Source organism: Scleropages formosus, chromosome 6 (genome assembly GCF_900964775.1).
Source record: "Scleropages formosus chromosome 6, fSclFor1.1, whole genome shotgun sequence".
Lineage (NCBI taxonomy): Eukaryota > Metazoa > Chordata > Actinopteri > Osteoglossiformes > Osteoglossidae > Scleropages > Scleropages formosus.
Genome location: NC_041811.1, coordinates 22,300,926 through 22,328,148, shown reverse-complemented (window position 1 = coordinate 22,328,148; position 27,223 = coordinate 22,300,926). Strand labels below are relative to the sequence as shown.

General features: G+C 43.6%; 1 protein-coding gene across 1 annotated transcript in view; it reads right to left on the bottom strand.

Annotated features, from left to right (window-relative positions):
- fibcd1b (fibrinogen C domain containing 1b) overlaps positions 1-27,223 on the bottom strand; it is a 119,141-nt gene that overhangs the window by 36,135 nt on the left and 55,783 nt on the right. Inside the window, exon 7 of the mRNA XM_029252989.1 lies at positions 5,104-5,200. Coding sequence (XP_029108822.1) covers positions 5,104-5,200 — 97 coding nt within the window. The remainder of the gene's footprint in view (positions 1-5,103; positions 5,201-27,223) is intronic.

Here is a 27,223-nt window from a genome sequence, read left to right as displayed (position 1 = left end):
AACAGAGGGGAAGCTCACATTACCTGTAAGCTTTGGAGCAGGACTCTGCTTTGCTTTCTCACATGGAAGGTGTTAAAACACTGGAGGCCAGTTTTAGATTTTAAATAATTAATGTTTTTTGTCAGTCTTAGCTGAAAACACTAGTGCTTTCTTTAAATTATAGGTTCTCTTCCTGTCATCTTTTATGTCTCTCATTCTGTTCATTATTCTGGAAACGTATATGTTTTAGGGCAGAAGTGTTCAGCTCCATAACCTGGGGGCAAGAGGGTATTCTGGGTTTTATTCCAACAAGTTTACAGTTTAATACTCTTGCTCTAAGATCTGTAATGTTGTAAAGCTTAGCAAAATTAATTTAAAACTTACAGTAAAATACTTCTTTGATGGAAGAAATAAATATTTATGCCTACACATATTATGCAAAGAATAATAAAATGTGTACACAAAACCTGAGCTTCCTGTAGCCAGGATGGCTTTTCATATGCACTTTAAACACGCCACATCTAAGAAGTCAAATATGGATAGCATCAGTTGATAAATGCTTGCTTGACTTAGTGCAATAACCAACAGAAGTGGGACAGGAAAGGTGGTATTATGCAGACAAGGATAAAAGCAGTGTTTTATAAGATAAATCAGAGAAGAAGGAAACAGACAGTAGGGATTATGGATGACAGGAAGGATTTTGTTTAAAACCAGAGCAAGAGCTGGGTGCTATGGAAGATTTCTAGTGGCCCACTAGGCAGCATAAGTGTCAAATTTATAATTTTTGGTGCTGGAGAATAGCACAGCTTTGGTCACAAATCTCAGAAAGGTTTCCATGTCTGGAAAATTATTTGGGCACTGGCCTGTCACAGTTGCTTTTTAAAATTTATTTATTTATTTATTTATTTATTTATTTGGAGTGGGTTATTTATGGGATGTCCATAGGGTGCTTTTCTGTTCATGGAAAAGCCTTTATATAAAGCCATAATAATTCACTTTTGTGGCCTTTTCAAAAGCTGAAAAAATATTCATTTTAAACTGAATGACTCCTGAAAGAACAAATGCAAGAAAGAATCTACAGTGAGCTAATGATGTTTTAACAGAATTATTATACAAGATGTACAGCAGAAATGTACACTGCTGTGCCTGAGACTTCTTGGACTGCAAAACTGTTGGTGTCACAAAAATAGAGCGCTGCAAGTAATGTGGGTCTTTTAAGACTTTTAAATAAAATGCTTTACAGCAGTGATCATTGACAGTTGTGTGACTTAGTTTTTCCAATGTTTTTTTCTACTTTTCTTTGTATTTCAGAGATTGAAAGAACACTTTTTGACAGTAATGGGATTTAAAGTAGGTCATACAACATGATGTAAACGGTATCACATGTAGAAGGACGGGTAGGAAAAGCTTGAACCAGAGGAAAAAGGGCTGTTTGTGCTGGGATCTGAAGCCTTGTTGCAGAATCATTGATAAATATTATGTAAGAGTAGCTGTGAAGCAATTTAAGGTATTCAGTACATGTTTTAAAAAAATGAAAAGATTATTCTATGGTCACCAGTTTCTGATGCTGTTGTAGTGACACAGCTACATGCTGAGTAAGTGTATAAACCGCATGTGGCCAACCCTGGTGTGCTGTTTTATAGTGTTCTTAATCTTTAAAATGTTTTATTTTAGTAATAATTCTCATAGTAAGTAATTTCACATGGATTCCCATGTGCAGATCAGCTACAAATTAAAATGTATTTAATGAATCTTTAGAATTTTGGCTGCAGAGGACTACAACTGGTCAACCCTGACATAGGTAATTAGTTTCACTTCATCACCAGATGGAAGTTGAGATTGAGCAACAAAATACACATACTGAATATCACTCAGGTTTGTCTGCAAAGTAAGCAAGAAACCATAGTTTTAACAAAGTTCATACTTTATCTACTGACTTTGAGTACAATCCCCTGAGAAGACCATCCCAGAAGAGGCTCTGTGTTACTGCAAGTTTTTAAAATCAAGTGGATAGAAATGGGCAGCCACTGTGAAGTATACATCGTGGGCAAAACTGCTTATCTAAGCATATGGAAATCACACGACTTGAAAACTGAAAGCAAAAAATAAAAGGCAAAGAAGGAATGAGAAGGAAGTGCATTCATTTATGCTGGTGAGAAACAGGAGGCTGGGGTCCAATTTTTAATGCTGGAAACTTTCCTTTCTCCTTGACCTCCATTACTTGCTCTCATCATCAGTGTCAGGCACTCTGTACCCAGTTATTGCTGTTTAATATCCTCAAACTAAAATAAAATGCAAAAAGAAAACTGACCTTGTATATCTAGCTCATTAATTCTGTAATGTGCCTTGATGACATTTACTCCTTTTTCTAAATAAAGTATACAAGAAGAGCATCATTTAGTGTCATAGAGGCAACAGAGAAATTCAACCAAAGCTTTCCACATAAAACAATTTTTTTAACTCAAAGAACTACACAACCATTGTAAATGCACCTTAAAGGTAGGAATTCTTATCGTTAGTCCCATTTAAACAATCACACCTTGGGCAAAACTCAGTGACATGGAATTTTAGAGACATGAACATAATAGTTTGCATGTTGACTATTATTTGCATTTTCAGCCATGATGAGGGAACAAACTAAAATTCAAGTGTGACAAACCTCTTTGATTTCAATGCCCAAAGATTGAGGTGTGTTGGTTCTCAACATTTCTCTTTCCTGTTGATTAAACCCGCCAAAGTGTTTTAATGAGGAAGACAATGGGGTTGAGCTGGGCTTGTTATCCTCTTGTCTTGAGACATCTTTCTCTTGAGGTACTCAGAGTATTGCCAGCTATCACACCCAGGGTGGAGATCAAGATGATACTGGAGATTTGCAAGTCACATCACTATGTAAAAAATGTCTTGAATAAATTCAATGTGTGTCGCTCATAACAGTTATGCTGTTGTTGTTCAGAAAAGTAGAAATTACATGTTTCTTGAAGTTTTTGAGATTTCAGAAGACAGCAAGTTACCTGAAAATGTCCTAATACGTTTTCCATTCCTTATCACAACTTGTTGTAACTAGTGTACTCTGCTGACCTTTAACTTGTGGTTCATTAAAATTTATACAAATGCTGAAATAATTATGAATATTTCCTTCATATAATAAATTTAAAGTTTTATAAGGCTGAGAACACTGTAATTATAAGCATGTCAAGTGTTCATTAGAATCTGAAAACTCCACTTAGTGTATGGAAGCCCTTTCAAATCCTTTTTGATAACACACTGACTTAGCTGAGGCAAACATAAAACATACTGTTTTGCTCTCTTGCATAGAAGCATGGAGAATTGCAGGGCAAAATGTAATTTCAGGAAAAATCCACATTTCTAACTAGCTGATAAAAATACCATTTTTTCCATGTTGTCCAAATCCAAAGATCTATATTTTCAGAATTCTCTGTCTGGTGAGTGAACCTCCTCGGAACTTAAGGCTAATCTGGTAAAAGGAGGAATAGTCTTCTGACTATTTGATCCGTTTAAATTTGGTTTAATATAGTTTGGTCTTCTGCTTGATCACTCCAAGGCTGTTAGCTAGAAGTCACTGCCGGTAATGGGAGACTTTCAGATTTTTAAGTGAATTATTAAAATTTACTATGGTCCTCGCCTTTGCACCCTTGTCATTGTTTCTTATTTGAGGATGTAGTATCTGGGGTTTTGAGTTATTTATTCATCATCATGTTCTCTGTCCAATGATTTTTCTCATACATGAAATTGTGAATGCAGGGGGTGCAGTAGCGCAGTGGGTTGGACCAGGTCCTGCTCTCCAGTGGGTCTGGGGTTCAAGTCCTGCTTGGGGTGCCTTGTGACGGACTGGCGTCCCGTCCTGGGTGTGTCCCCTCCCCCTCCGGCCTTATGCCCTGTGTTGCCGGGTTAGGCTCCAGTTCCCTGCGACCCCATATGGGACAAGTGGTTCAGAAAGTGTGTGTGTGTGAAATTGTGAGTCACATGATATTGTATATTCCCTCTTTATTCATTTAGCAGATGCTTTTATCTAAAAGTGATGTATAACACCAAAAACAAAAGTGCATTTCACCAAAAAATGTAAAGATCTAGATGCAGGTGTAATTCTCAAAGTACAATTTTTCTCATGGCATCATTTAAACCAGTATATATTACATAGGCAGCAGAAGAAGGACTTGATCTGAAATACTTCAGTGTTAAAACTTCATACAGTAACATACATTGACAACTGTGCATGCTGTCTTACTCTATTTCTGCTATCTTTAAATGATGACGCATGCGTTGTAATATTTTTTTTTTTTATCAGCTGCAGTGACCACACATTCTTTTGCTAATTTTTATAATATTTATAATTTATAAAAAGATTTCAAAATTATAAAAGACATTCAACTATTGCTTGCTTGACTATTGCTTGCTATAGGAGAATTACCAAGAAAGAGTTGCTGTTAGGCACTTGCAATAGGCATGTAACTATAATCAATTTTTACTTCTTCTCAAATGATTTACTTCTATCTAAATAAGACAGTTAGTTGGGGCAAAGAGCACAAAGGCAATGGATTATGAATCCTCTTTCTTCAGGTTTTGCTGCTTACTAGAAAACCTTTTTTAGTAGAGAGCATGGCACAAAGCAACAAGAAGTAAAACAACAATGAACAAGGTTAAGAATGGTTGTTCACTCTGTTTTCTTATGACACACCAGCTACTTAATTTTTGTCTCGATTTTTCATGTCATTTCCCTTCCCATCACAGTTGGACTGCATTCAAAAGCAAGTTTGTTGCTCCGAGCAGTGCAGATCTTTATTCCGCAAATGTTACATTTTGTTTTGGGTCCAAAGGTTAACATACAAGTTGCTGGAATGTCAGGCTTCTCTTTACCTTTTGTTCCTATACCATCTCACTACAGTACTTTCCATTTTTACTTCTGATGCAGGATTTAGGCTATGACACTTGTTCTGCCCCAAGAAAAAATAACTACACAGCAAGAAGCTGTGTAAGGAAAGGACAAAAGAAAAACTCACCTTATAACTGCAGATAATGACACATTTTATCAAAGCATTCATTGAAGTCATGATGAACATTACAGGTGTCTTTATTTTGCTAAGTATTCATGGCTTTTGGACTTACCCAGCCAGTGCTCTCCAGTGATTTTCCCAAACCCTTCCCGGTAGGAGTCCCATCCTCGAAAGAAGTTCACCGATCCATCTTCTCTGCGCTGAATCACCTGATGGTGGAAAGCAAATTATAAAAATGACATGCCAAGACAAGGTTTATTTGTTAATTTTCAAAGCTTCATTTGTAAGACCAAATTCAACTTGTTTAGTTGCATAAAAATTAACTTTTTTTTTTTACATTTCTACGTGGATAATGTACATATTCTACTGAATAAAATTTAGTGTTTAACATCACATGGATATACTGGTTCTCAAGTGAAGTCAATGACATTTTGCTGAGCTGTCTTGAAAGGTAATTTCCACACAATTTTCAAGCCCTGTTTATTCCACTTTCTAAAAATGCAGACACAACAATAAAACAAAAGGGGCAGTATAAACAATAAGATTTTGTATACCCAACATTTTTCCAGTTTTTCCCTTTTTAGATTTTATTAATTGTGAGTCTGTGTGAATGTATAGTGAAAATGTTTTATGAGGATGTAAATACAGATGGATACTGAGTTAGGCTTTCAGAGATAACTGATATCCAAGCAATGACACATTATTATCCCTTTCACAAGGGTGGGCTGCTGGGATTTCATGCAAAGAGAGTTTCAAGCAATAACTGAGACTCAGTCACTTTACTGGAGAGTAATCAGCAGGTAGTCTACCAATGGCTTCTGAAAATCCCAGCAGAGACAAGACATGTTGTCCATGTAAATGAGCTGGACACATTATCCAGTTCTAGCACAGACCATGCCATGGTGCAGGCAAAGGTGTCCCGTTAGAGATTTAATGTGTTACATGCCCAACCCACAAAGGATGGGTCAAGACTCTGCTATGACTGAACTAAAATTCAGAAATTCATGAAAGCCATCCAAATGATGTACTGAACCTTCAAAGAGTCATGGTATGTCCTAATTATTCCTTTACTTATCTCTCTAGTTGGTTTAAGAAATACCTTTTATTTGACCTTAAGTGCAAAGGCTGCCTCTGCTCCTTTCGATAAAACATGCTGCTGTTCCTTTCCAGTTAATGAATGCCATCCTGGCTGCTTTTTATCAGTCTCATATCCTAAGTTTAATCAGAAATCTTTTAATTACTCCACTTATTTATTTAGCAGATGCTTTTCTTTAAAAGCAGCTTCTGAGAAACTCTGTGTAGTGTCATCCGCTCACACACCTTATTCACCAAGGTAACTTACACTGCTAGATACACTACTTACAATGGATCACTCATCCATACATCAGTGGAACACACAATCTCTGTCACTCACACACCTGAACAGCATGTCTTTCTGCTGTGGCAGGAAACCCATGCAGACATGCGGAAAACATGCAACCGCCACACAGACTGGGCTGGGATCGAACCCATATCCTCTCTTACCACCCAGGTTTCACCATACCACCCATACACACATCACATCTGCTGTTGCTCAGCATTTCCTCGAAAGAGGGTAATCAGGTAAGTACAGTGTAATCTCCACATAGAGTGTGTGTCATTGGAAAACTGTACCTGTCTTTTTTCCCTCTTTTGGTGACCAAGCTTCAGTTTTCAAAAAAAAAAAAAATAAAAAAAAACAAAAGCCACAAATAGCGCACGCACACACACACTGTCTGAAGCCACTTGTCCCAAGCGGAGTCGCGAAAAGGCAGAGCCTAACCCAGCAACACAGGGCGCAAGGCTGGAGGGGGAGGGGACACACCCAGGACAGGATGCCAGTCCGTCGCAAGGCACCCCAAGCAGGACTCAACCCCCAGACCCACCAGAGAACAGGCCCTGGCCAAACCCGCTGCACCACTACACCCCCCACCACAAATAGCATTGAGATGAAAATCAGTTTCATACCTAAGCCAATACACTGAAAAGCACCCAGAAAAAATATAAAAGAGAAATTTCACTAAAATGTCACACATGCTTGTGTGTTTATGTATACTAAAAATTCCCAAGAAAAACTGCTGATTCTCAAATTCTGAACTCTAGGTAAACAAAATAGGAAAATACATTCTGGAGAAAAATGCTAAGTATAGGAAAGGCTCAAAGAATAGCAACTTATGTATTGCTTATGCAAACATGCTATGGACATGTTTTCCTGTAACAAATATGGCCATATCTGATTTGCACAAAAGCAAATACACATTACTAGGGTGCATAAGCCTATAAAACACTATTGTAATATATCATCCAGGATGTGCAGGGATAAGGTATATAAGGAATACACTGTAAAAGGCCACCCACATTTTTGGCAACATTGTCATATTTCTTCTTTACACCTTTTGTAACCGCCATCATTGTCATCATTTAGATCTCTGTCAAACCATGCTACTCTAGGCAGTATGAAACCAACTTAAGTAAGTGTTCTGAATCAGTTTTGAACCAAATGTTTCAATTATTCTGAGTGTTACACAAATAAAAGTCAATTTTCCTGTCTCCCCAAGATATTTCAACAGCCCTTCCTCTGACAAAAGTTCCTCCAGAAATGCTGGTCTGTGCTGCAGTCGCTCTGCTGAAAAGTCCATGCATCTGTACTTAATGCTGACTCTGCTCCTTGCATGCTATTGTGTCTCCCTGGATCAGAATCGGTCCTTGCTTGTCTTTCCAGTGGCTGTGAAGGTACACTGGTTTAAAGAATCTGCAAGCTTAAAGAATAATTCCCCAGATGTTAATAAGATAATTGCTGTTCATGTTCAAGCTGTATGAAGTTCCTGCAGCAGACTCCATTACATAAAAAAAAAAAAAAAATAAAAATTTACAAAATCAACTCAGTTATTCTTGTTTCTATAACCAATGGAACTGTGTACCACTCTGTCTCCTGCCTTTGTTGCTAAGCAGAGAACAGCCTCTTGTGAGGTGGTGGAAAATTATTAACTGCTCCAGTGAATTCTCAGTGGTGGCATCCCTTTCATAATACATTTCTACAAAATGGACATGAAATAAAGAACGAAAGTAAAAAAGAAAATTGAATATTGGAGCAGGACGAGATGTTTTCTCCTCACTTTGAATTTCAGCATACCCTTATTTCAAGACTAAAGCTCAGAGGATTTTTTTAATCAGAGAGAAAAAAATGAACAAATAAAATAAAGCACAAGAAATGAAGAAAAAGTGGTGTACATTGTTTTTGTCTGTTATCTATCGCACTATGTATATATTTATGTATGTATGTATGTATGTATGTATGTATGTATGCATGCACATCTATCTCTCTGTCTGACTGTGTGTCTGTTTCCATATGATAAACAGGAGTACATACTTTTACCATATTGAAGGGGTTGACAATTTAGCTCCCACATTCTTGTTGAATCTACCAAGGAATAACCAGAAGTGTGGTATACACCAACTTCCCTGTTTTCTGGGGGAAATTCAAATACACGTTTTGATCTATGACACAAGACACTGACTTCTCATCTATTAACAGTATTATTTTGCTCCACAATTGGCCACAGTATGTTCATTGTTTAATATTCTTTTCTTTGTGATGTTGTCTGAGTCACTTGCAGATGCAGGGAAAATACATTTTTATATGAAATTGAACTGAACTGAATACCTAACAAGATATTAATTTTTGAAGATCAATACAAAGTACAATATATTGTATTCAAATGTAAGATGTTTTGAGCTTTATCAAAAAGATGCAACGCAATGAAATAATTATTGCGTTCAAGTCTTCAAAGATCTTTCAGACTGTAATTTCCCAAGGCTTTAGATTTTTCCTTTTTATTAATAAATCCAACAGTACAATGAAGACTTCAATGAAAATAAAAGATGCATCTTTAGACATGAAAGCTTCACACCACTATCTAATGTCACTTTCTCTTGAAGCACCCAAAGGGCCTCTGAGAAATATTTGTATGGTTTTGTGATGTATCTCGCAACTAGCAATAGTCTTGTTTTTTTTAGTGCTAGAACAGTCATAACTACTGCCTATCAGTAGCTGACATATCATCACTCACACAACTTTAACAAAATAACGTACTGAGGGAGTACTCTAGTACACCTTTCAGCAACTTGAAGCAACATCGATCAATCTTTTCAACTTTAATTGCCTATTGACCCCTGCAGCCAAAGTCTTGGGCTCACCGAGTCATTAAATATTTCTCCACAAGACAAATTAGAATTTATTCTCAGAGTTGGTTTTCTGTGTTGTGGTTGCCATTGAGGTGTTGGTGCCGTAGGGTGAGGGGTATTGAGTTGGGGCTCACTGAGCTGTTATGCCATTTTAAAATTTTGCACAGTGTTTTAGAAGAACAAAAAATGAAAATGCATCCACAGCAAGCCTCTGAAAATCACTCAGTCACACACCCCACCAGCCTCAGCTACCTTTCAGACAAAGAAGACTAAACTACCTGGGTGCAAGTCTGTTGAGATAGAGCACTGGTTTCAATTCTGTGTCAGAGAAGATACCCCCATCTGACAGGAAACAGAGAGCACACTGCACGGTGGTGGTGGTGGTTCTGTAGTTCAGGAGTACGGGGTGTCTGACAGCAGACCATCAGACGTGACTGTCGATCTTAAGAGAGGATGAAATCAAGACTCTCTCTCCTGTCTGGCCTCCCAGCTACTGCTATCAAACCCCTACAGGTGATACAGAATGCTGCTGCATAAGTTGTATTTGACCTGCTGAAGCATTCCTACATATTTCTCATCCTCGTCTCTCTGCATTGGCTTCCATTAGCTGCCCAGATCAAATACAAAACTCTGGTTATGTCCTTCAAAAGCATCAATGGAACTGCTCCCAGATACCTACAAGACCTGATCATCCACTACACTCCAATTAGACTAACGGGTAAACTTTCACACAGCTACTCATTTAATGTAAATGTTTCTTCAAAAAAAAATGTTGAAAAATTGAGATTAGAAATTATCGATTGTTTGGATAACCTTTACGCAGCTACTTGTTTGATGTCCATTAGTTCATACGGTGGAAAGTAGCTAACTAAATGTGCTTTAGAATCATGCATCTGCATCCAAGTCTCTCTTTCTGTTGATGTAATGCACTGATTGTTTTTCTAGTGAGATGTACGTCACTTTGGAGCAAAGCGTCTGCTAAATGAATAAATGTAATGTATGCAATGTAAAAAATTTTGTAGGAAGGTTATCAGGATTCATCTATTCTGCATTTTATGCACCTATTCAAGCGATGAACATTGGTGCACCAAGTGGAAAGAAACAAACTAGGTTTACTTAAGAATAACATGTCTGCAACGATTTCTTTCTCCTAATGTAATGGACAAATTGTATTTTTGCTGAAATGTATGTCGCTTTGGAGAAAAGTGTCTGCTAAACGAATAAATGTAAATGTAAATGTAATGTAAGTCATTCCTGGACCCCCCCATCCCCATTGCTACTTTGGTCCATTTAGTGAGTAGGACTGTCTATATATCCTTGGACAAAGAAGCGGAAGACTGCATGTTCCTACTCAGGTTAGGTCATGAAAAACGTCTTGTTGGACATGAAAGAGTGATATATTTCAGTTAGAGTGCAGCCACATTTCTAGACACCACTAAACAAGAAATTGTGATCCTGTAATTCTATCATGGACAGTGACAGGAGAAAAAGAAAAACATATTTAGTGAAGAATTTCTTCTGCACATTGATATATTAAATGTAAGTTGCTTTGGGTAAAAGCCTTTCAGAAGCTTGTTAGTTAGAATGTTCCAAAACAGCCCCATTGATCCAACAGTGTTCACTTTAGTTTTCCCAAATAATATATGTAGGTCAGAGAAACTAGAAAAAAATAATTTAAAAAGCTGCAGTTCCAATTTAGAGGAAAAGATTGCCTGTGCATTCTCTGCTTGTCCCATTTCAGAAGCAATACTGCTGTGCTTAAAAGTTAGACAGCAGAAAAGGGAAAATGCATCCTCACTCAAAAATTGATTATTTACCACAATGAAAACAACAATAATATTGCTTTGTAAGGACTGACCTAATTAGTATTGGAATAATTAACGCATGAATATTTCAACAACATAGATAACAAAAAGGAATTTAGAGAATCAGCAAAGAAACCAACTAGTGGAGAAGGAATTAGAAATTACTGAAATTTCTAATTAAACAGCACCAGATTATTTCAGTTCCTAATTTTATGCAACTGCTTTCTCTCTCATATTTAAGTACACATAAAGTGTTTAATGCTGAATAGTGTATAAACTGCAATAAGATAGCATTTTCAATTTATAATCAATAAATTTATGTATTAAATTATTAGATTTGATTTACATGAACTGCAAATTAGGATATTACTTTATATTCGACATTACATTATTTCTCAAAGTCTAGTTGAAACAGGAAAGGAAGAACGCCTCAATACATGCCTTTGTTGTGGCAACAAGACTTAGCCTATTGTTCAGTCCCCTGAAATCAATGATTTTTATTACAGTCTTCCTCACCAGGGTTTTTGGGTCCCCCCTCCTTTCCTGTGCAAAGTTCAAATTTGGTTCGTGGCTTCAGCAAATTTATGTGTGTTTGTGTGTAATTCGAATGGATGTAGAATGGAAGTGGCTATATTATTAAATTACCTACACTCATTTACCCAAGCATACAAAAGAACAATGTAAAACATACAGTCCCACAGTCACAGATTTAACAACTTTCCTCTGATATGCTTCTAATTCAAAATTATAATAATTACTACAAGAAGAAATTGAAGAAACCATGAGAGTACTGAGGATATACAAATTAAAAGAATAAAGAAGAATAAAGAACAAAGAATTATTTTTCCTCACAAATGGGATGTGGGAGTTGACCAAGTGTACAGGAGTAGAGAAGCAAGAAAGCACTAACTGCTATGCTAACATTCCTTCGTCTGCTATGCTAATTCTAAGTTCCACTTGCCAAATCATAAGAACTTTACTAAAACCCAGTTTGGATTGGTTTTATAGATGATTCCAATGGCTCATTGCACAAAAGCTGACAGTTCCTTGGGAAGATTGTCTGGAAGTGAACTACAGGAGGAGTAGAAGGGGTAGCAAAGGGCTGGCAAACCACGGCAAGGGCAGAGACAGAGGAGAAGGTACACGCCCATTAAAGGGAGTCAACAGGGATTACTGGGGTCATCTGAAGCCTACTGGATAGTGCACTGCAAAGGCTGATGGCAGGAAGACCTTTGAAAACATTAGTCCAGCAGCAAGAAAATAAGAAGCTGCAAAGAAGGTTATGAATCAAGTACAAGGGTTCTGCAGATATAACTGCAATGCCAGCTAAATGCAAAAAAAAAAAAATTAATCTTGTGTCACATTTTGATCAAAGAGATCATTTAACACTGCCTGATTACGTGACACACACACACAGACACACTGTCTGAGCCGCTTGTCCCATACGGGGTTGTGGGGAGCCAGAGCCAGCAACGCAGGGCATGAGGTGTCACACCCAGGATGAGATGCGAGTCCATCACAACGCACCCCAAACGGGACTTAAACCCCAGACCCCCCAGAGAGCAGGACCTGGTCCAACCCACTGCACCTCCACCCCGCAACACAAACTCCAATTGTTGTCCATCCATCCATCCATCTTCCTCCGCTATCCTGGGCCGGGTCGCAGGGGCAGCAGCCCGAGCAGAGTCCTCCAGACTTCCCTCTCTCCGCACACCTCCTCCAGTTCCCCTGGGGAAACCCACAAGGCGTTCCCAGGCCAGCCAGGAGACGTAGTCTCTCCAACGTGTCCTGGGTCTGCCCCGAGGCCTCCTCCCAGTGGGACATGCCCGGAACACCTCACCAGGGAGGCGTCCAGGAGGCATCCGGAACAGATGCCCGAGCCACCTCAACTGGCTCCTCTCGATGCGGAGGAGCAGCGGCTCTACTCCGAGCTCCTCCCGGGTGACTGAGCTCCTCACCCTGTCCCTAAGGGTGCGTCCAGCCACCCTGCGGAGGAAACTAATTTCTGCCGCTTGTATCCGCGATCTCATTCTTTTGGTCATGATCCAGAGCTCATGACCATAGGTGAAGGTAGGAACGTAGATTGACCGGTAAATTGAGAGCTTCGCCTTACGGCTCAGCTCCCTCTTCATCACAACAGACCGATACAATGACCGCATTACTGCGGACGCCGCACCGATCCGTCCGTCAACCTGCCGCTCCATTTTTCCCTCACTCGTGAACAACACTCCGAGATACTTAAACGCCTCCACTTGAGAGAGCGGCTCCCCCCTAACCCGGAGGGGGCAATCCACCTTTTTCTGACTGAGAACCATGGCCTCAGATTTGGAGGTGCTGATTCTCATCCCCGCCGCTTCGCACTTGGCTGCAAACCTCCCCAGTGCACGCTGCAAATCTTGATTTGATGAAGCCAACAGGACCACATCGTTCGCAAAAAGCAGAGACGAGATCCTGCGGCCACCAAAACAGACACCCTCCGTTCCCTGGCTGGGTCTAGAAATTCTGTCCATGAAGATAATGAACAGAATCGGTGACAAAGGGCAGCCCTGGCGGAGTCAAACATGCACCGGGAACAGGTCTGACTTACTGCCGGCAATGCGAACCAAGCTCCTGCTCCGGTCATACAGGGAACGAAAAGCTCGTAGCAGCGAGCCCCGAACTCCATAATCCCGAAGTACCTCCCACAGGATGCCATGAGGGACACGGTCGAATGCCTTCTCCAGGTCCACAAAACACATATGGACTGGTTGGGCAAACTCCCATGAACCCTCCAACACCCTAGTGAGGGTATAGAGCTGGTCCAGTGTTCCACGGCCAGGACGAAAACCGCATTGCTCCTCCTGAATCCGAGGTTCGACCCTCGGTCAGATTCTCCTCTCCAGTACCCCATAGACTTTCCCAGGGAGGCTAAGGAGTGTGATCCCCCTATAGTTGGAACACAATCTCCGGTCCCCCTTCTTAAAAAGAGGGACCACCACCCCGGTCTGCCAGTCCAGAGGCACCGTTCCCGAGCTCCACGCAATGCTGCAGAGGCGTGTCAGCCAAGACAGCCCCACAACATCCAGAGACTTGAGAAACTCGGGGCGGATCTCATCCACCCCCGAAGCCTTGCCACCGAGGAGTTTTTTGACTACCTCAGCAACTTCAGCCAGGGTAATGGACGAGTCCCCCTCCAAGTCCCCAGCTTCAGCTTCCTCTACGGAAGGCGTGTCGGAGGGATTAAGGAGATCCTCAAAGTACTCCTTCCACCCTCAGAGGACATCCTCAGCTGAGGTCAGGAACGCACTACTTCCACTGTAAACAGTGTTTGTGGAACACTGCTTCCCCCCTCTGAGTCGCCGGATGGTTTGCTAGAATCTCTTTGAGGTCGAACGAAAGTCTTTTTCCATGGCCTCACCGAACTCCTCCCAAGCCCGAGTTTTTGCCGCGGCGACTGCCAGAGCCGCGCTCCGTTTGGCCCGTCGGTACCCGTCAGCTGCTTCAGAAGTCCCATGAGCCAGCCAGGCCCGATAGAACTCCTTCTTCAGCTTGACGGCATCCCTTATCTTTGGTGTCCACCACCGTGTTCGGGGATTGCCGCCACGACAGGCGCCGGAGACCTTATGGCTGCAGCTCCGAACCGCTGCCCCGACAATAGAGGTGTGGAACATAGTCCATTCAGACTTAATGTCCCCCACCTCCCTTGGGACCTGGTTGAAGCTCTGTCGGAGGTGGGAGTTGAAGACCTCTCTGACAGGGGCCTCCACCAAACGTTCCCAACAGACCCTCACTATACGTTTGGGCTTGCCAGGTCTGTCCAGCTTTTTACCCCGCCATCGAATCCAACTCACCACCAGGTGGTGATCAGTTGACAGCTCAGCCCCTCTCTTCACCCGAGTGTTCAAGACATATGGCCGAAGATCAGAAGAAACAACTACAAAGTCGATCATCGACCTCCGACCTAGGGTTTCCTGGTGCCAAGTGCACTGATGGACACCCTTATGCATGAACATGGTGTTTGTTATGGATCAACTGTGACTAGCACAGAAATCCAATAACAACTCACCACTCGGGTTCAGATCAGGGAGGCCGTTCCTCCCAATCACGCCCCTCCAGGTGCCACGTGGGCGTTAAAGTCCCCCAGTAGAACGACAGAGTCCCCAGTGGGAGCGCTTTCCAGCACGCCCTCCAGGGACTCCAAAAAGGCCGGGTGCTCTACACTGCCGCTAGGCGCATAAGCACAAACGACAGTGAGAGACCGTTCCCTGACCCGAAGGCGCAGGGAGATGACCCTCTCATTCACCGGGGTAGACTCCAACACATGGCGGCTGAACTGGGGGGCTATTAATAAGCCCACACCTGCCCGCCGCCTCTCACTCTGGGCAACGCCAGAATAGTGGAGAGTCCACCCTTGGTTGAGAAGAGTGGTTCCAGAACCCAAGCTGTGAGTGGAAGTGAGCCCAACTATATCTAGACGTATCGCTCAACCTCCCGCACCAGCCTTAGGCTCCTTCCCCGCCAGTGAGGTGACATTCCAAGTCCCAAAAACCAGAGTTGGCGCCCGAGGTTTGGGTCGGCCGGGCACTCGGCCCCGACCACCGCCCAAATCACAATGCACCGGCCCCTTACGGTCTTTCCGGCAGGTGGTGAGCCCACTGAAAAGTGAGTCCACGTCATGGCTTCAGGCTGAGCCCGGCCAGGCCCCGTGGGCATAGACCTGGCCACCAGGCGCTCACATGCGAGCCTCCCCCCAAGGCCTGGCTCCAGGGTGGGGCCCCGGTGACCCCATACCGGGCGGAGTAAACGAAAGCCTTGGTTTTAGTTTCTTTATAAGGGGCTTTTGAACCGCACTTTGTCTCGTCTGTCATCCAGGACTTGTTTGCCATGGGAGACCCTACCAGGAGCATATAGCCCCAGGCAACATAGCTCCTGGAGTCATTCAGGCACTCAAACCCCTCCACCACGGTAAGGTGGCAGTTCACGGAGGGGTCCAATTGTTATATTGCTTCAAAAAATGTTGCCCTCTTTACACCACTTATCTCACAAGCACATAGAACCTTTATTCTATAAACTGTTTTATTCCCTGAAAAAGATATGTTTGAGATTAGAAGGTTTGTTATCAGTAATGAATGTAACATAAAGAAAATCATGGGTAATAGTTCACAGATTTTAAAAATAAATATCCCTGACATGTAAAGGCAGAAGGAGGGTGCGGTGGCATGGTGGTGCAGTGGGTTGGACCACAGTCCTGCTCTTTGGTGTGTCTGGGGTTCAAGTCCCGCTTGGGGTGCCTTGCAATGGATTGGTGTCCTGTTCTGGGTGTGTCCCCTTCCCCCTCTGGCCTTACGCCCTCTGTTGCGGGGTAGGCTCCGTGACCCCATATGGGACAAGCAGTTCTGAAAATGTGTGTGTGTAAAGGCAGAACAATGTTAAGTGCCTGTGATTTCCTAGATATTTTCATAGTATTGTCACAGTTTACAGGAGGGAGTGGTGGCGCAGTGGATTGGACCACAGTCCTGCTCTCCGGTGGGTCTGGGGTTCAAGTCCTGCTTGGGGTGCCTTGCGATGGACTGGCATCCTGTCCTGGGTGTGTCCCTTACGCCCTGTGTTGCCGGGTAGGCTCTGGTTCCCCTGCGACCCCGTATGGGACAAGTGGTTCTTAAAGTGTGTGTGTGTGTCACAGTTTACCTCACTAGGGTTATGTTGTATTGCTACCTCAGCTGCTGTTTTTCCTCATACTAATTATTAATACAGTTGTAACCATTCTGTTCTTTACTACCTCATGCATGGGGCTATTTGATCCTTGCATCATAGATCCTGGCTGAGACCCAGGCGCCAGTTTAAAGATAGTATCAAGTGAAAGGAGCCACGTCCAGTGTGATACACCTGGAGCCACTGTTCTGCATACAGTCCCTGAATACTTCTCTTACGCGGGGTTGCCTTGAATCCTCCATTTGGATTATTGCTCACCACAGCCAAATCAATTGACAATAATCTATCTAGGACCAAGAAACACATGATCACTTTCTGCCAATGTTTGGGAGTATAGGAAATAATTTTTCGCTTTCTCCATTGTGGCAAATAGTATTTCTGCTTTTTGATTCCTTATGGAAAATGTGTTGTAAAGAGCTTTTTGAGAACTTGAGAAAAAGATTGATTGATGAACCAGAGGTCACATAAATCCATGTTCATTTGTGATAACCTTACCCTTTTCTAGTGGTGACATGGCTATGGACTGATATTGCACAAAGCCCTATGGCAAAGGTGCAGATTTTTTACAATATTTCCAAATATAAGCAATGGATTAGAATTCAATATAAAACCTCTCCAGTATCAGTATCTTGTGTGTAACCTCTTGGTTTTCTTAAAGAAAAATGTTAATCTAGTGTTAGGGGAAATGCGAAGACTCACCTGTGTGCGGCGTGAGCTGTTTTGCAACAGCTAGTTTGGTGAGATACTCCTAAGGTAACATGAAGTTGGAGTGTAGTGGTGAGAATGTATCACCTTCCAATTAACATGTCTTGGGTTTAACACTCAATCAGTTAAAATACATACCTTTATAAATGGGTAGGTTGTAAAACTATGGATAAATTGCTTAACTGTAAAGAGGATAAAATGAAGTCAGAAAGAAAAACCCCAGCAGGAAAAAAACTGTATTTTCCAACAGGATGCTCAAATATTCTTTGATGTATAGCTTTTATTCCACGTTCTAATTTATGAAATCCTCAGTAATGTCTATATTGTCATAGATATAGTGTTTTGGTAATTTCACAGAAGAAAAACTTGAAAAATCGTGATACTCTATGGACAACGTGTGCTTTCTAAATGATATCCTCCTACAAGTGTAGCATCACATAAACACCTATGTAAGAAAGTCTCATAATATGCTACTATCGAGGTAGGCAGAACATTACTGAAGTATTGCATGAGTTGTAAAATGTCTAAGTGGTTGTGTTGTGAATTGCAAAATACTGTACAGCTCATGAAAACTAAATCAGTGAACAAAAGTTATTCTGATACCAGAATTCCTTACCAGCCAGGCCTCGTAACCACCTAAAATTAGTTAATTAACTGCAGTATTTCTGCACACATCATTAGCAGAGTTCATTAGTAGAGCACTTTACAATGCCCATTCCCAGTGATTTAACTGCGACACACAAAATTCTATTTTCTGCTGCCAGAAAAAGGTCTACCATCTTTAAAAAATGGTATGAATATCAGAGGTATTCAATTTAGTGAGGTTCTAAACAAACAACATTTCTTAAGATAATTTCATATCATAATTACAGCTGCTTAGATAAAACAGGTCATAATTACAAATAAAGACTTTAGAATGCCCAATTTTCAGTTACATGAAATTGTAGTCATAGACACAGATGTGTTTTGTTCATTTGCTAGCGGGCTTCTGCTATAATACCTTGCCTAAGTCAAGAAAAACAGAAAATGAGGGAAAATTTAACATTCGGGAGCTGAAATGTTATTTCTAAATCATCTGAAGGAATTAAATCCCTCTGGTTTCCAGTCTTACCTCAAGACTGAGCATTACTGCTTTGGCAGTAAAGGAGGAGATCAATATGAGAGTCATATGTTTGATCTTTAATCAACAAATTAAGCAATTACTATGCCATATCATTCTGAGGAAAAGCTGCATAACAGCAGAGTCTGAAATGCCTGTAGGACTTAACAGTTACTTAAATACAATTGCATCTGACAGGACACATCCTACAGGACCACAAAATAACACTACATTTACTTTAATTGTGTTTCAGTCACAGATGCTGTATGTCAGATTTCCAACATTGAAATTAGAAAAATTCTCAGTGGAGAAGCACTAGCGGACTGAATGGGTGGCATGAAATACAGAAAATTCATATACCACAGAGGATTCGCTCTAAACCAGGCTCCTGCTACTTCTCTGTAGGCCCCTTCATCCCTTCCAGATGCTGACACTGGCCAAACAAGACTTCCGGGAGAGCGGGGAAAATGGGTATCAGTCACTGTCAGCAGATTCCAGCAGAATAAAGTAATAAAGGTGATTCTCCAACAGTTGGAAAAATCTTTTTAAAACTTATTTTTTCTGCCTTGCTATATTTTTTCCGACTTTCTATATTTATTTACTATGTCTCCTCTTACCCACTGTGCTGTGCAGAGGAGATCCAGCAGCACTAAATTCCCACAGTGTGAAGCCTTATCGAGCCAAATCCTCTTTTTTCCCAGATGCTCCAGTTTTCTACTAAACCTCCTGTAGATGTGCAGAAAGCTTTAGAACCTTAATTGAGCGCAGTAGGACAAATCTCCTCCATCTTCAAACAGTCCTCCCAACAGGAGACTCTGAATCACAGCCAATTCGTCTCTCTCACTGTATTCCCTGTAGTTAATGGGCTCTAAAAGAAAAGGCTCGAGAATATAAGAGCAGGGCAACTGCAATATGTTGCTGCTTCTGTACTCAAACCTGGCACTGTTTTAATCCTGGACAATGCACAAAGAGTCTCTTGAGGGTACATCCCAATCAGATGTTTATTACATGCAAGGATTGTAGTTGTGAAGGCAAGCGGCGTTTTTATTCCCTAGAATGATCCAGGAAACAGCCATGCACAATTTAATTTTTTTAACAATTCATAGCAACAATGACAACTGAAGACAACAAAGACAGGTCTCTCTCCTCAATCTAAAATACTGACTTTTTTCTCGGTCATGCTGTGGCAGTGCTGTTCTGTTACCCTTTAAACATTTATGCATACTCAGTCAATATTTAAGAATTCTAGTAAAGTATTGCTTGTTCTCATAGTATGCATTCTATACATCCGTGATTTAAAATCCTCTAACAGAAAAGAAAACTGAATTCCTGGATTGTTATATATTATATATCTTCATAAAGTTAAAGCCTATTCTATAAATTCTATATTCTGTATTCTAAAATCTTTTTTGGAATAATCTTTTTTTTCATTTTCATTTTTTTTAAATTTTAAAACAGGTCATTGTTTAAAATGATTAGGCTCGTATTCAGCTCTCAATCTTGAATGAATCCGGCAATAAAAAACATTTTATGTGACAGTAATTGTGCACAACTAAGAAATTGCTGAACTCAACATCAACTGTATCAAGCAAAGAGTCTACCTTAAACAAACAAAATCCACACTTCTAACATAAGACTTTTACCTGATTAAATATTAATGTAACTACTATCTGTCACCATGCTTTTAAGTCAACCATCCAATGTAGTCTAATTTTACTTTCTTTAGAGTCTGTCGTGATTGTTGAAAATAAAATTTTTAAAAACCAGATCATGAACGAACAGTTCTCTTTATTGGCAGACTGTGATGAAAAGGATCTGTTAATACAGACTTTTAAATTTGTAGTGCTCAGTGGACTCAAGTATCTTATTTCCTTGTCATGTTCTATTACAACTGTTGTCAACACCAAAATTAGTCCAGGGCAAAAAAAAAAAGAAAAAAATGCAAAGGCAGTAAATGACACATCTACATTTGTGGTGAGGAATTTATTACCACTATTCAACCCTGGAAGTTGTTCATGACAAAACGTCTTGTTAGATTGTACATGTTATCCATCGACATGATTGGTCCCCGGTGATGAATCAAAGAGGTGATGCTACTGTTTAGCATTGTAGAAACACAATGAGAAGCTTTCAATAACATCAAGGCATAAGAAGGCATAAACTTGATTAGGATGCAAACAGACACTGTAGGAACCACACCAGACATTATAAGTCCAAACCAGCAAGCAGCTTGTTAATGGCCAGCACGGCAGGGGAGACTGATGTGATCTAAACTGACAGAGTGCCAAACAAGTGTCCGTGCCTCAGGCTGCAGTTGGCACTTCTCTTATAGCTTTTTTAACAATATTTGAGATGAAAGGAAAAAAAAGGCCACCCACTTCTTTGTGCACATTGATATTAATATCACCCCCATCCTACCATGTTGAGCTCCTCAGATGAAAACAATTCCTTATGGCTCATTGCTTTCTCTAATTATGTGCTCAGCTGTTTAATTGCTTTTTTCTGTCTGACTTTAGATGTGTGACATGAGACATGGAATCACAGTGGTAAAGACCAGAGAAGAGCGAAAACAGACATTTAGAGTAACACGCAGCTAAGCAACACCTGTTCTGAAACAGGCCCCAGGCAACCTTGGATAAAAAGTCCGAAAAATGTGATGGTTAGTGTCATCACTTTTTGGTTCCACAGCCTCTCATCCCCATTCACGCTTAGAAAAAAGTGCATGTGAGCCATTGGGTGACATGCATCTTGACTCTGATACCAAAACATTACTCTGTGAGTGCCACGCCCACACCTTCAGACCAACACGGAACACCTGTGACTCAACGCAGATCGCAGCATAAAAGGCTGCGTCGGACAGCCAGCTGATGCGGAACCTTGATCTGCCTCCTAGTTAGCGACCATCTCCAGCCCTTTACCTGTTCCTGAACGCCTTCCCCGAACCCGTACCTCGTTCCCCCAATCTACTGCCTCCTTTGGATTATCGACCTCTTGCCTGAACACTGACCTCGCCTTTTGGATCCTCCCTGTGACGACGTTCGCACCTCGAAGACCTTTTGCCCGTCCTCTGACCTCCGTTCCTGGATTTCCCCGAATACACCACGATCAGCGCTCTGCACTTGGGTCCGCCGCCTCCCTCTGACGCGACCATGACAGAAGGTTCCGCCATCTATACGGATCCAGCGGAGCTGAACTACCTCCAAGCAGAGTTGGACTCGCGTGAAGCGCGCTTGGCAGGTATGGAACAGACGCTGCACAACCTCATCACCTCTTACAACCAGGTGGTAAGCGTGCTGAAGACGTCGCGTGCGCCCACACAACCCATCGAGAAACGCGCAGCCGGTCCTGCAGCGCCTGACTCGTCGAACGCCACTCCTTCTCCTTCACGCGGTTTTCACTTGTCTCCCCCGACCCGCTTTGACGGGACCCCAGCACAATGTGACGGCTTCCTGCTTCAATGTGAGCTTGTTTTTTCCAGTATGCCCCTAGTTTTCAGCACAGAACAGAGCCGGATCACCTACGTCCTCTCTCTGCTCACGGGCAGAGCACTTGAATGGGCGACAGCAGTCTGGACAAATGGCCTCCCCAACACTTATGCACAGCTCAAGAGCCTGTTCCTCGCCGTGTTCGGACTGGCCCAACCGGAGGAACAGCTAAGTGAAAGACTCCTGAATCTTCAGCAAGGTAACCGACCCGTGGCAGATTACACCCTAGAATTTCGTGTTCTCGCAGCACGCAGCGATTGGGGAGAGAAAGCTTTGTGGGCTAGTTTTCGCCGTGGTCTAAACTCACGCATCCGGAGTGAAATGGTGTTCCGAGGAGAAAGAGGCACCCTTGATCGGTACATAGAAACCGCGGTAACATTAGACAATCAGATCAGAACCCAGGGACCAGCCTCAGAACCGGCTCCAGAAAGATGCGGTCCCAAACAGGAGGAAGCAAAGCCGATGCAGCTGGGGCGCCTGTCCCTTCCCGAACGACAGCGAAGACTACAAAATCGCCTCTGTCTTTACTGTGGTGACCCTAGTCACTTCCGTCTCCAGTGCCCTGTCCGCCCCGAGATCAAGGTGAGTGGCACCCTCAGTTGTAACCGCCTCGCGGTACCTGTAATGTTATCCTGGGGAGATGGACAGGTACAGACGCAAGCACTGGTGGATTCAGGAGCAGCAGGGTGCTTCATGGACATTGGGTTTGCTCGGTCTCATGGCATACCCTCCAAACCCATTGGGGGGCGTCTTCGAGTGACCGCCCTAGATGGCCAGCCCCTCGGGAAGGGTTTTGTGGACCACCAGACAGCCCCTGTAACTGTGAGAGTAGGTGTATGTCACCAGGAAATGTTGAGTTTTTATTTAATTTCGTCTCCGGAGTTGCCCCTGATTCTCGGGTTCCCTTGGCTCTCCAAGCATGACCCAGTGTTCCAGTGGAGTACTGGGGAATTAGTGGCTTGGGGACCCCAATGTGAGAGAACCTGCTTACAGCTACCCTGTCGAGCTACGTCTATAGAAGGCTCAGAATCGGCACGGCCGGTGCCAGTTCCTCCCGAGTATCAGGATCTTGCGGAGGTTTTTAGCAAGAAACGCGCATCCGAGCTCCCACCGCATCGCTCATGGGACTGTGCTATTGATCTCTTGCCGGGTACCACGCCTCCGCGTAGTCGCATTTACCCGTTGTCCAGACCCGAACAATCCGCCCTCCAGACTTATATCACCGAAGCCTTAAAGACAGGAATTATTCGACCATCCACGTCCCCCGCGTCTGCTGGGTTTTTTTTCATCGAGAAGAAGGATGGGGGGTTACGCCCATGTATCGACTATCGGGGGTTGAATAATATTTGTGTGAAATATCCACATCCTCTGCCCTTGATCTCGGCTGCGCTTGAGAACATTCAGCAGGCGCGATGGTTCACAAAGCTAGACCTGAGAAGTGCGTACAACCTAGTTCGTATCCGGCAGGGGGATGAATGGAAGACTGCTTTCAGTACCACCCTGGGTCATTACGAATACCTGGTTATGCCTTTTGGTCTTGCCAACGCACCCAGTGTATTCCAGGCGTTTGTGAATCATGTGCTTGGGGACCTGGTCCACAAGGGCGTCCTGGTCTATCTTGACGATATCCTGATTTATTCTGATACGTTGTCCAAGCATGTGTTGACTGTCCGACAGGTGCTCCAGAGACTGTTGCAGAACAGGTTATATGTGAAGTTGGAGAAATGTGAGTTCCACAAGCAGAAGGTCTCCTTCTTGGGGTTCATACTTACCCGAGACGGTCTTGCGATGGATCCGGGTAAGGTCCAGACCATCCAGCAATGGCCTCGGCCAACCACAACTAAGGCCCTCCAGCGATTTTTGGGGTTCTCCAATTTTTACCGCCGGTTCATCAGGAACTTCAGCACGATCGTCGCACCCTTGACAACACTTACAGTGAGTAAAACCCCTCGTCTCCCGTGGAACCCAGAAGCCCAACGAGCCTTCGAGAACCTCAAATCCAAGTTCTCTACAGCCCCCATTCTGCATCAACCCGACCCTGAGTTGCCATTCGTGGTGGAGGTTGACGCCTCTGAGTCAGGGGTGGGCGCTGTCCTTTCTCAGAGGCAAGGTAAGCCCATGAAATTATACCCTTGCGCATTCTTTTCTAGGAAACTGTCGGAGGCGGAACGAAACTACGACATAGGAAATAGAGAGCTCCTAGCAATTAAGTTAGCCCTAGAAGAGTGGAGGCATTGGCTAGAAGGGGCACAACACCCTTTTTTGGTATTCACAGATCATAAGAATTTACAATATCTGCAAACAGCCCGGCGCCTCAACGCGCGTCAGGCCAGGTGGGCACTGTTCTTTTCTCGGTTCCAGTTTACTGTCACTTACAGACCGGGTCCCAAGAATATCAAAGCGGACGCCCTTTCCCGGCTGCATGACGAAACGCAGGAGGTAACGGAAGCGGACTACGTCCTGCCCAGGTCCTGCTTTGTAGCACCCGTTCAGTGGGACTTCACCCAGGATCTGGCCCAAGCCCAACAAGGGGACCCCGAACCACCAGGTAAACCTTCTGGAAAACAATATGTTCCGCCAGGTTTGAGGACGACTCTCCTACAATGGGCCCATGACCATCCAGCAGCAGGGCACCCAGGGTTTGGGAAGACTCAGGCTAGGATCCAGCAGCTCTACTGGTGGCCGTCCCTCCGGGAGGATGTACAGGACTACATCCGGGCGTGTCCAGTCTGTGCACAGTCCAAGGCTTCAAATCAGAGTCCAGCCGGGCTCCTGGAACCCCTGCCGGTACCCAACCGTCCCTGGACGCACCTAGCGTTAGATTTCTTAGTGGACCTCCCACTGTCAGATGGTAAGACCACCATCTTGACCGTGATCGATCGTTTTTCCAAGGGCTGTCGCTTGATTCCTTTGCCCAAACTCCCCTCTGCCTTGGAGACAGCAGAGTTGCTGTTTCAACAGGTATTCCGACTCTACGGTATACCGGAAGACATAGTGTCCGATAGGGGTCCTCAGTTCACATCGCGTGTGTGGAGGGCCTTTTGGAAGAAACTTGGAGTCACAGTGAGTATGACATCGGGGTACCACCCGCAAGCCAATGGGCAGGTTGAACGGCTACAGCAAGACATCGGTCGGTACCTCAGAAGCTATTGCCTTGAACACCCAACTCACTGGGTTCGATACCTTCCGTGGGCAGAGTACGCCCACAATACGCTCACCCATACCTCTACAGGTGTCTCTCCTTTTCAGTGCATCTTGGGGTACCAGCCACCGTTGTTCCCATGGCAACCGGGATCCAGCGATGTGCCAGCTGTGGACTCTTGGTACCGAACCAGCGGCGAGGTATGGGCAGCTGTCAGACGACACCTCCAAGAATCACAAACCCGTATCAAACATCAAGCCGATCGGCATCGGCGACACCTCTCCCTTGCACCCGGTCAGAGGGTGTGGCTGTCCACCCGGGGTCTCCAAGGACCGTATATGTCTAAGAAACTCAGCCCCAGGTACTTAGGACCCTTTAAGATAATCCGCAGAGTTACCCCGGTCTCTTATCGCCTGCAACTGCCCCAACACCTTCGCGCACACCCGACGTTCCACGTATCCTTCCTCAAACCCTGGGCCACCTCCCTACACCAGCCCGCAAGCACGCCTCCGGACCCAATTCTCCTGCCGGACGGTGGTGCACCAGCGTATGCAGTACGGGCACTCCTGGATTCCCGCCGTCGTGGAGGGGTACTCCAGTATCTGGTGGATTGGGAAGGATACGGACCTGAGGAACGGTCCTGGGTAGCGGCACGGGACATCCTTGATCCAAGCCTCGTTTCCGACTTCCACAGCAGTCATCCGGATCGGCCCGCACCTCGGCCTCGAGGCCGTCCCCCTGGTCGCCCTCGAGTGTTCGGGACCGATCCTCGGGGGGGGGGTACTGCCACGCCCACACCTTCAGACCAACACGGAACACCTGTGACTCAACGCAGATCGCAGCATAAAAGGCTGCGTCGGACAGCCAGCTGATGCGGAACCTTGATCTGCCTCCTAGTTAGCGACCATCTCCAGCCCTTTACCTGTTCCTGAACGCCTTCCCCGAACCCGTACCTCGTTCCCCCAATCTACTGCCTCCTTTGGATTATCGACCTCTTGCCTGAACACTGACCTCGCCTTTTGGATCCTCCCTGTGACGACGTTCGCACCTCGAAGACCTTTTGCCCGTCCTCTGACCTCCGTTCCTGGATTTCCCCGAATACACCACGATCAGCGCTCTGCACTTGGGTCCGCCGCCTCCCTCTGACGCGACCATGACAGTGAGAAAGGGGTTCAAATTATATGGTAGACAGAGCTTCTTGGGGAAATTCAAGGAGTGGAGTCAAACTGCAGTAGATGTTGTAAGAATCTACACCCAAAGAATGTTTCTGGGCTGCTTGTTCCACTCTCCACAGATATATATTGTTAAATGATAACAGGTTTTTCAACACCTGTCCCAAATTATACGGAGCTGATAAATGTAATAATAGTGCCTACATATAATCTTGCTCAAGAGGTTTAGTTTTTGTTGTAGAGACCAATATATTGATCCAATTTATATTCTGTGACACATTATCTCAGTTACTTGGCATATCCTTTTAGTCATGCTTACTAAAGCTGTTTACATTTCATACTCCATGTGTGCTTTATGTATAAGCACTGGCAGATGGGTAGTTTGCGTTTAAATTCTCAATCTTGCTTGAAAGCCACAAAAAAGATTTATGAATCTTACTGATCAGTTCCTGATTCATCTTCCAATCACTAGTGACAAAACTGACCCTTTAGTGGGCATCCAGAGAACCATATGCAATCACAGCAGAACAAGAGTCATTCCCTTTGATACAGAATTGTACCATGAATAGTAATTGCTTGTTTCTGAAAAACACAGCATAAGCATGAGTTTAGAGCTGCTGAGGTGTTACCTTGGTACTGACATGATCACTGTGTGAAGTAATGGAGGGTAGGTAGAGGGTGAATGGAGGGGAACTGACTTTGTTTCAGACAACCTTTCCCCTTGCTAACCCCACAAACACCCCTCAGACTGGCTTCTGAAATGTTTGCATTTGTCCTGGTGGGGAGGAGGAGTCAATCTGCTCCCTTTCCCATTTTCATCAATGTTTGTGCTCAAGCCTTTTCCAGCTCCTTAACTTTTCCTTCAGAGTCACTCCCCTCTGGGACCACAGGAGGCGGTGACAGTGATGGCAGAGTAAGGCAAATGGGGGA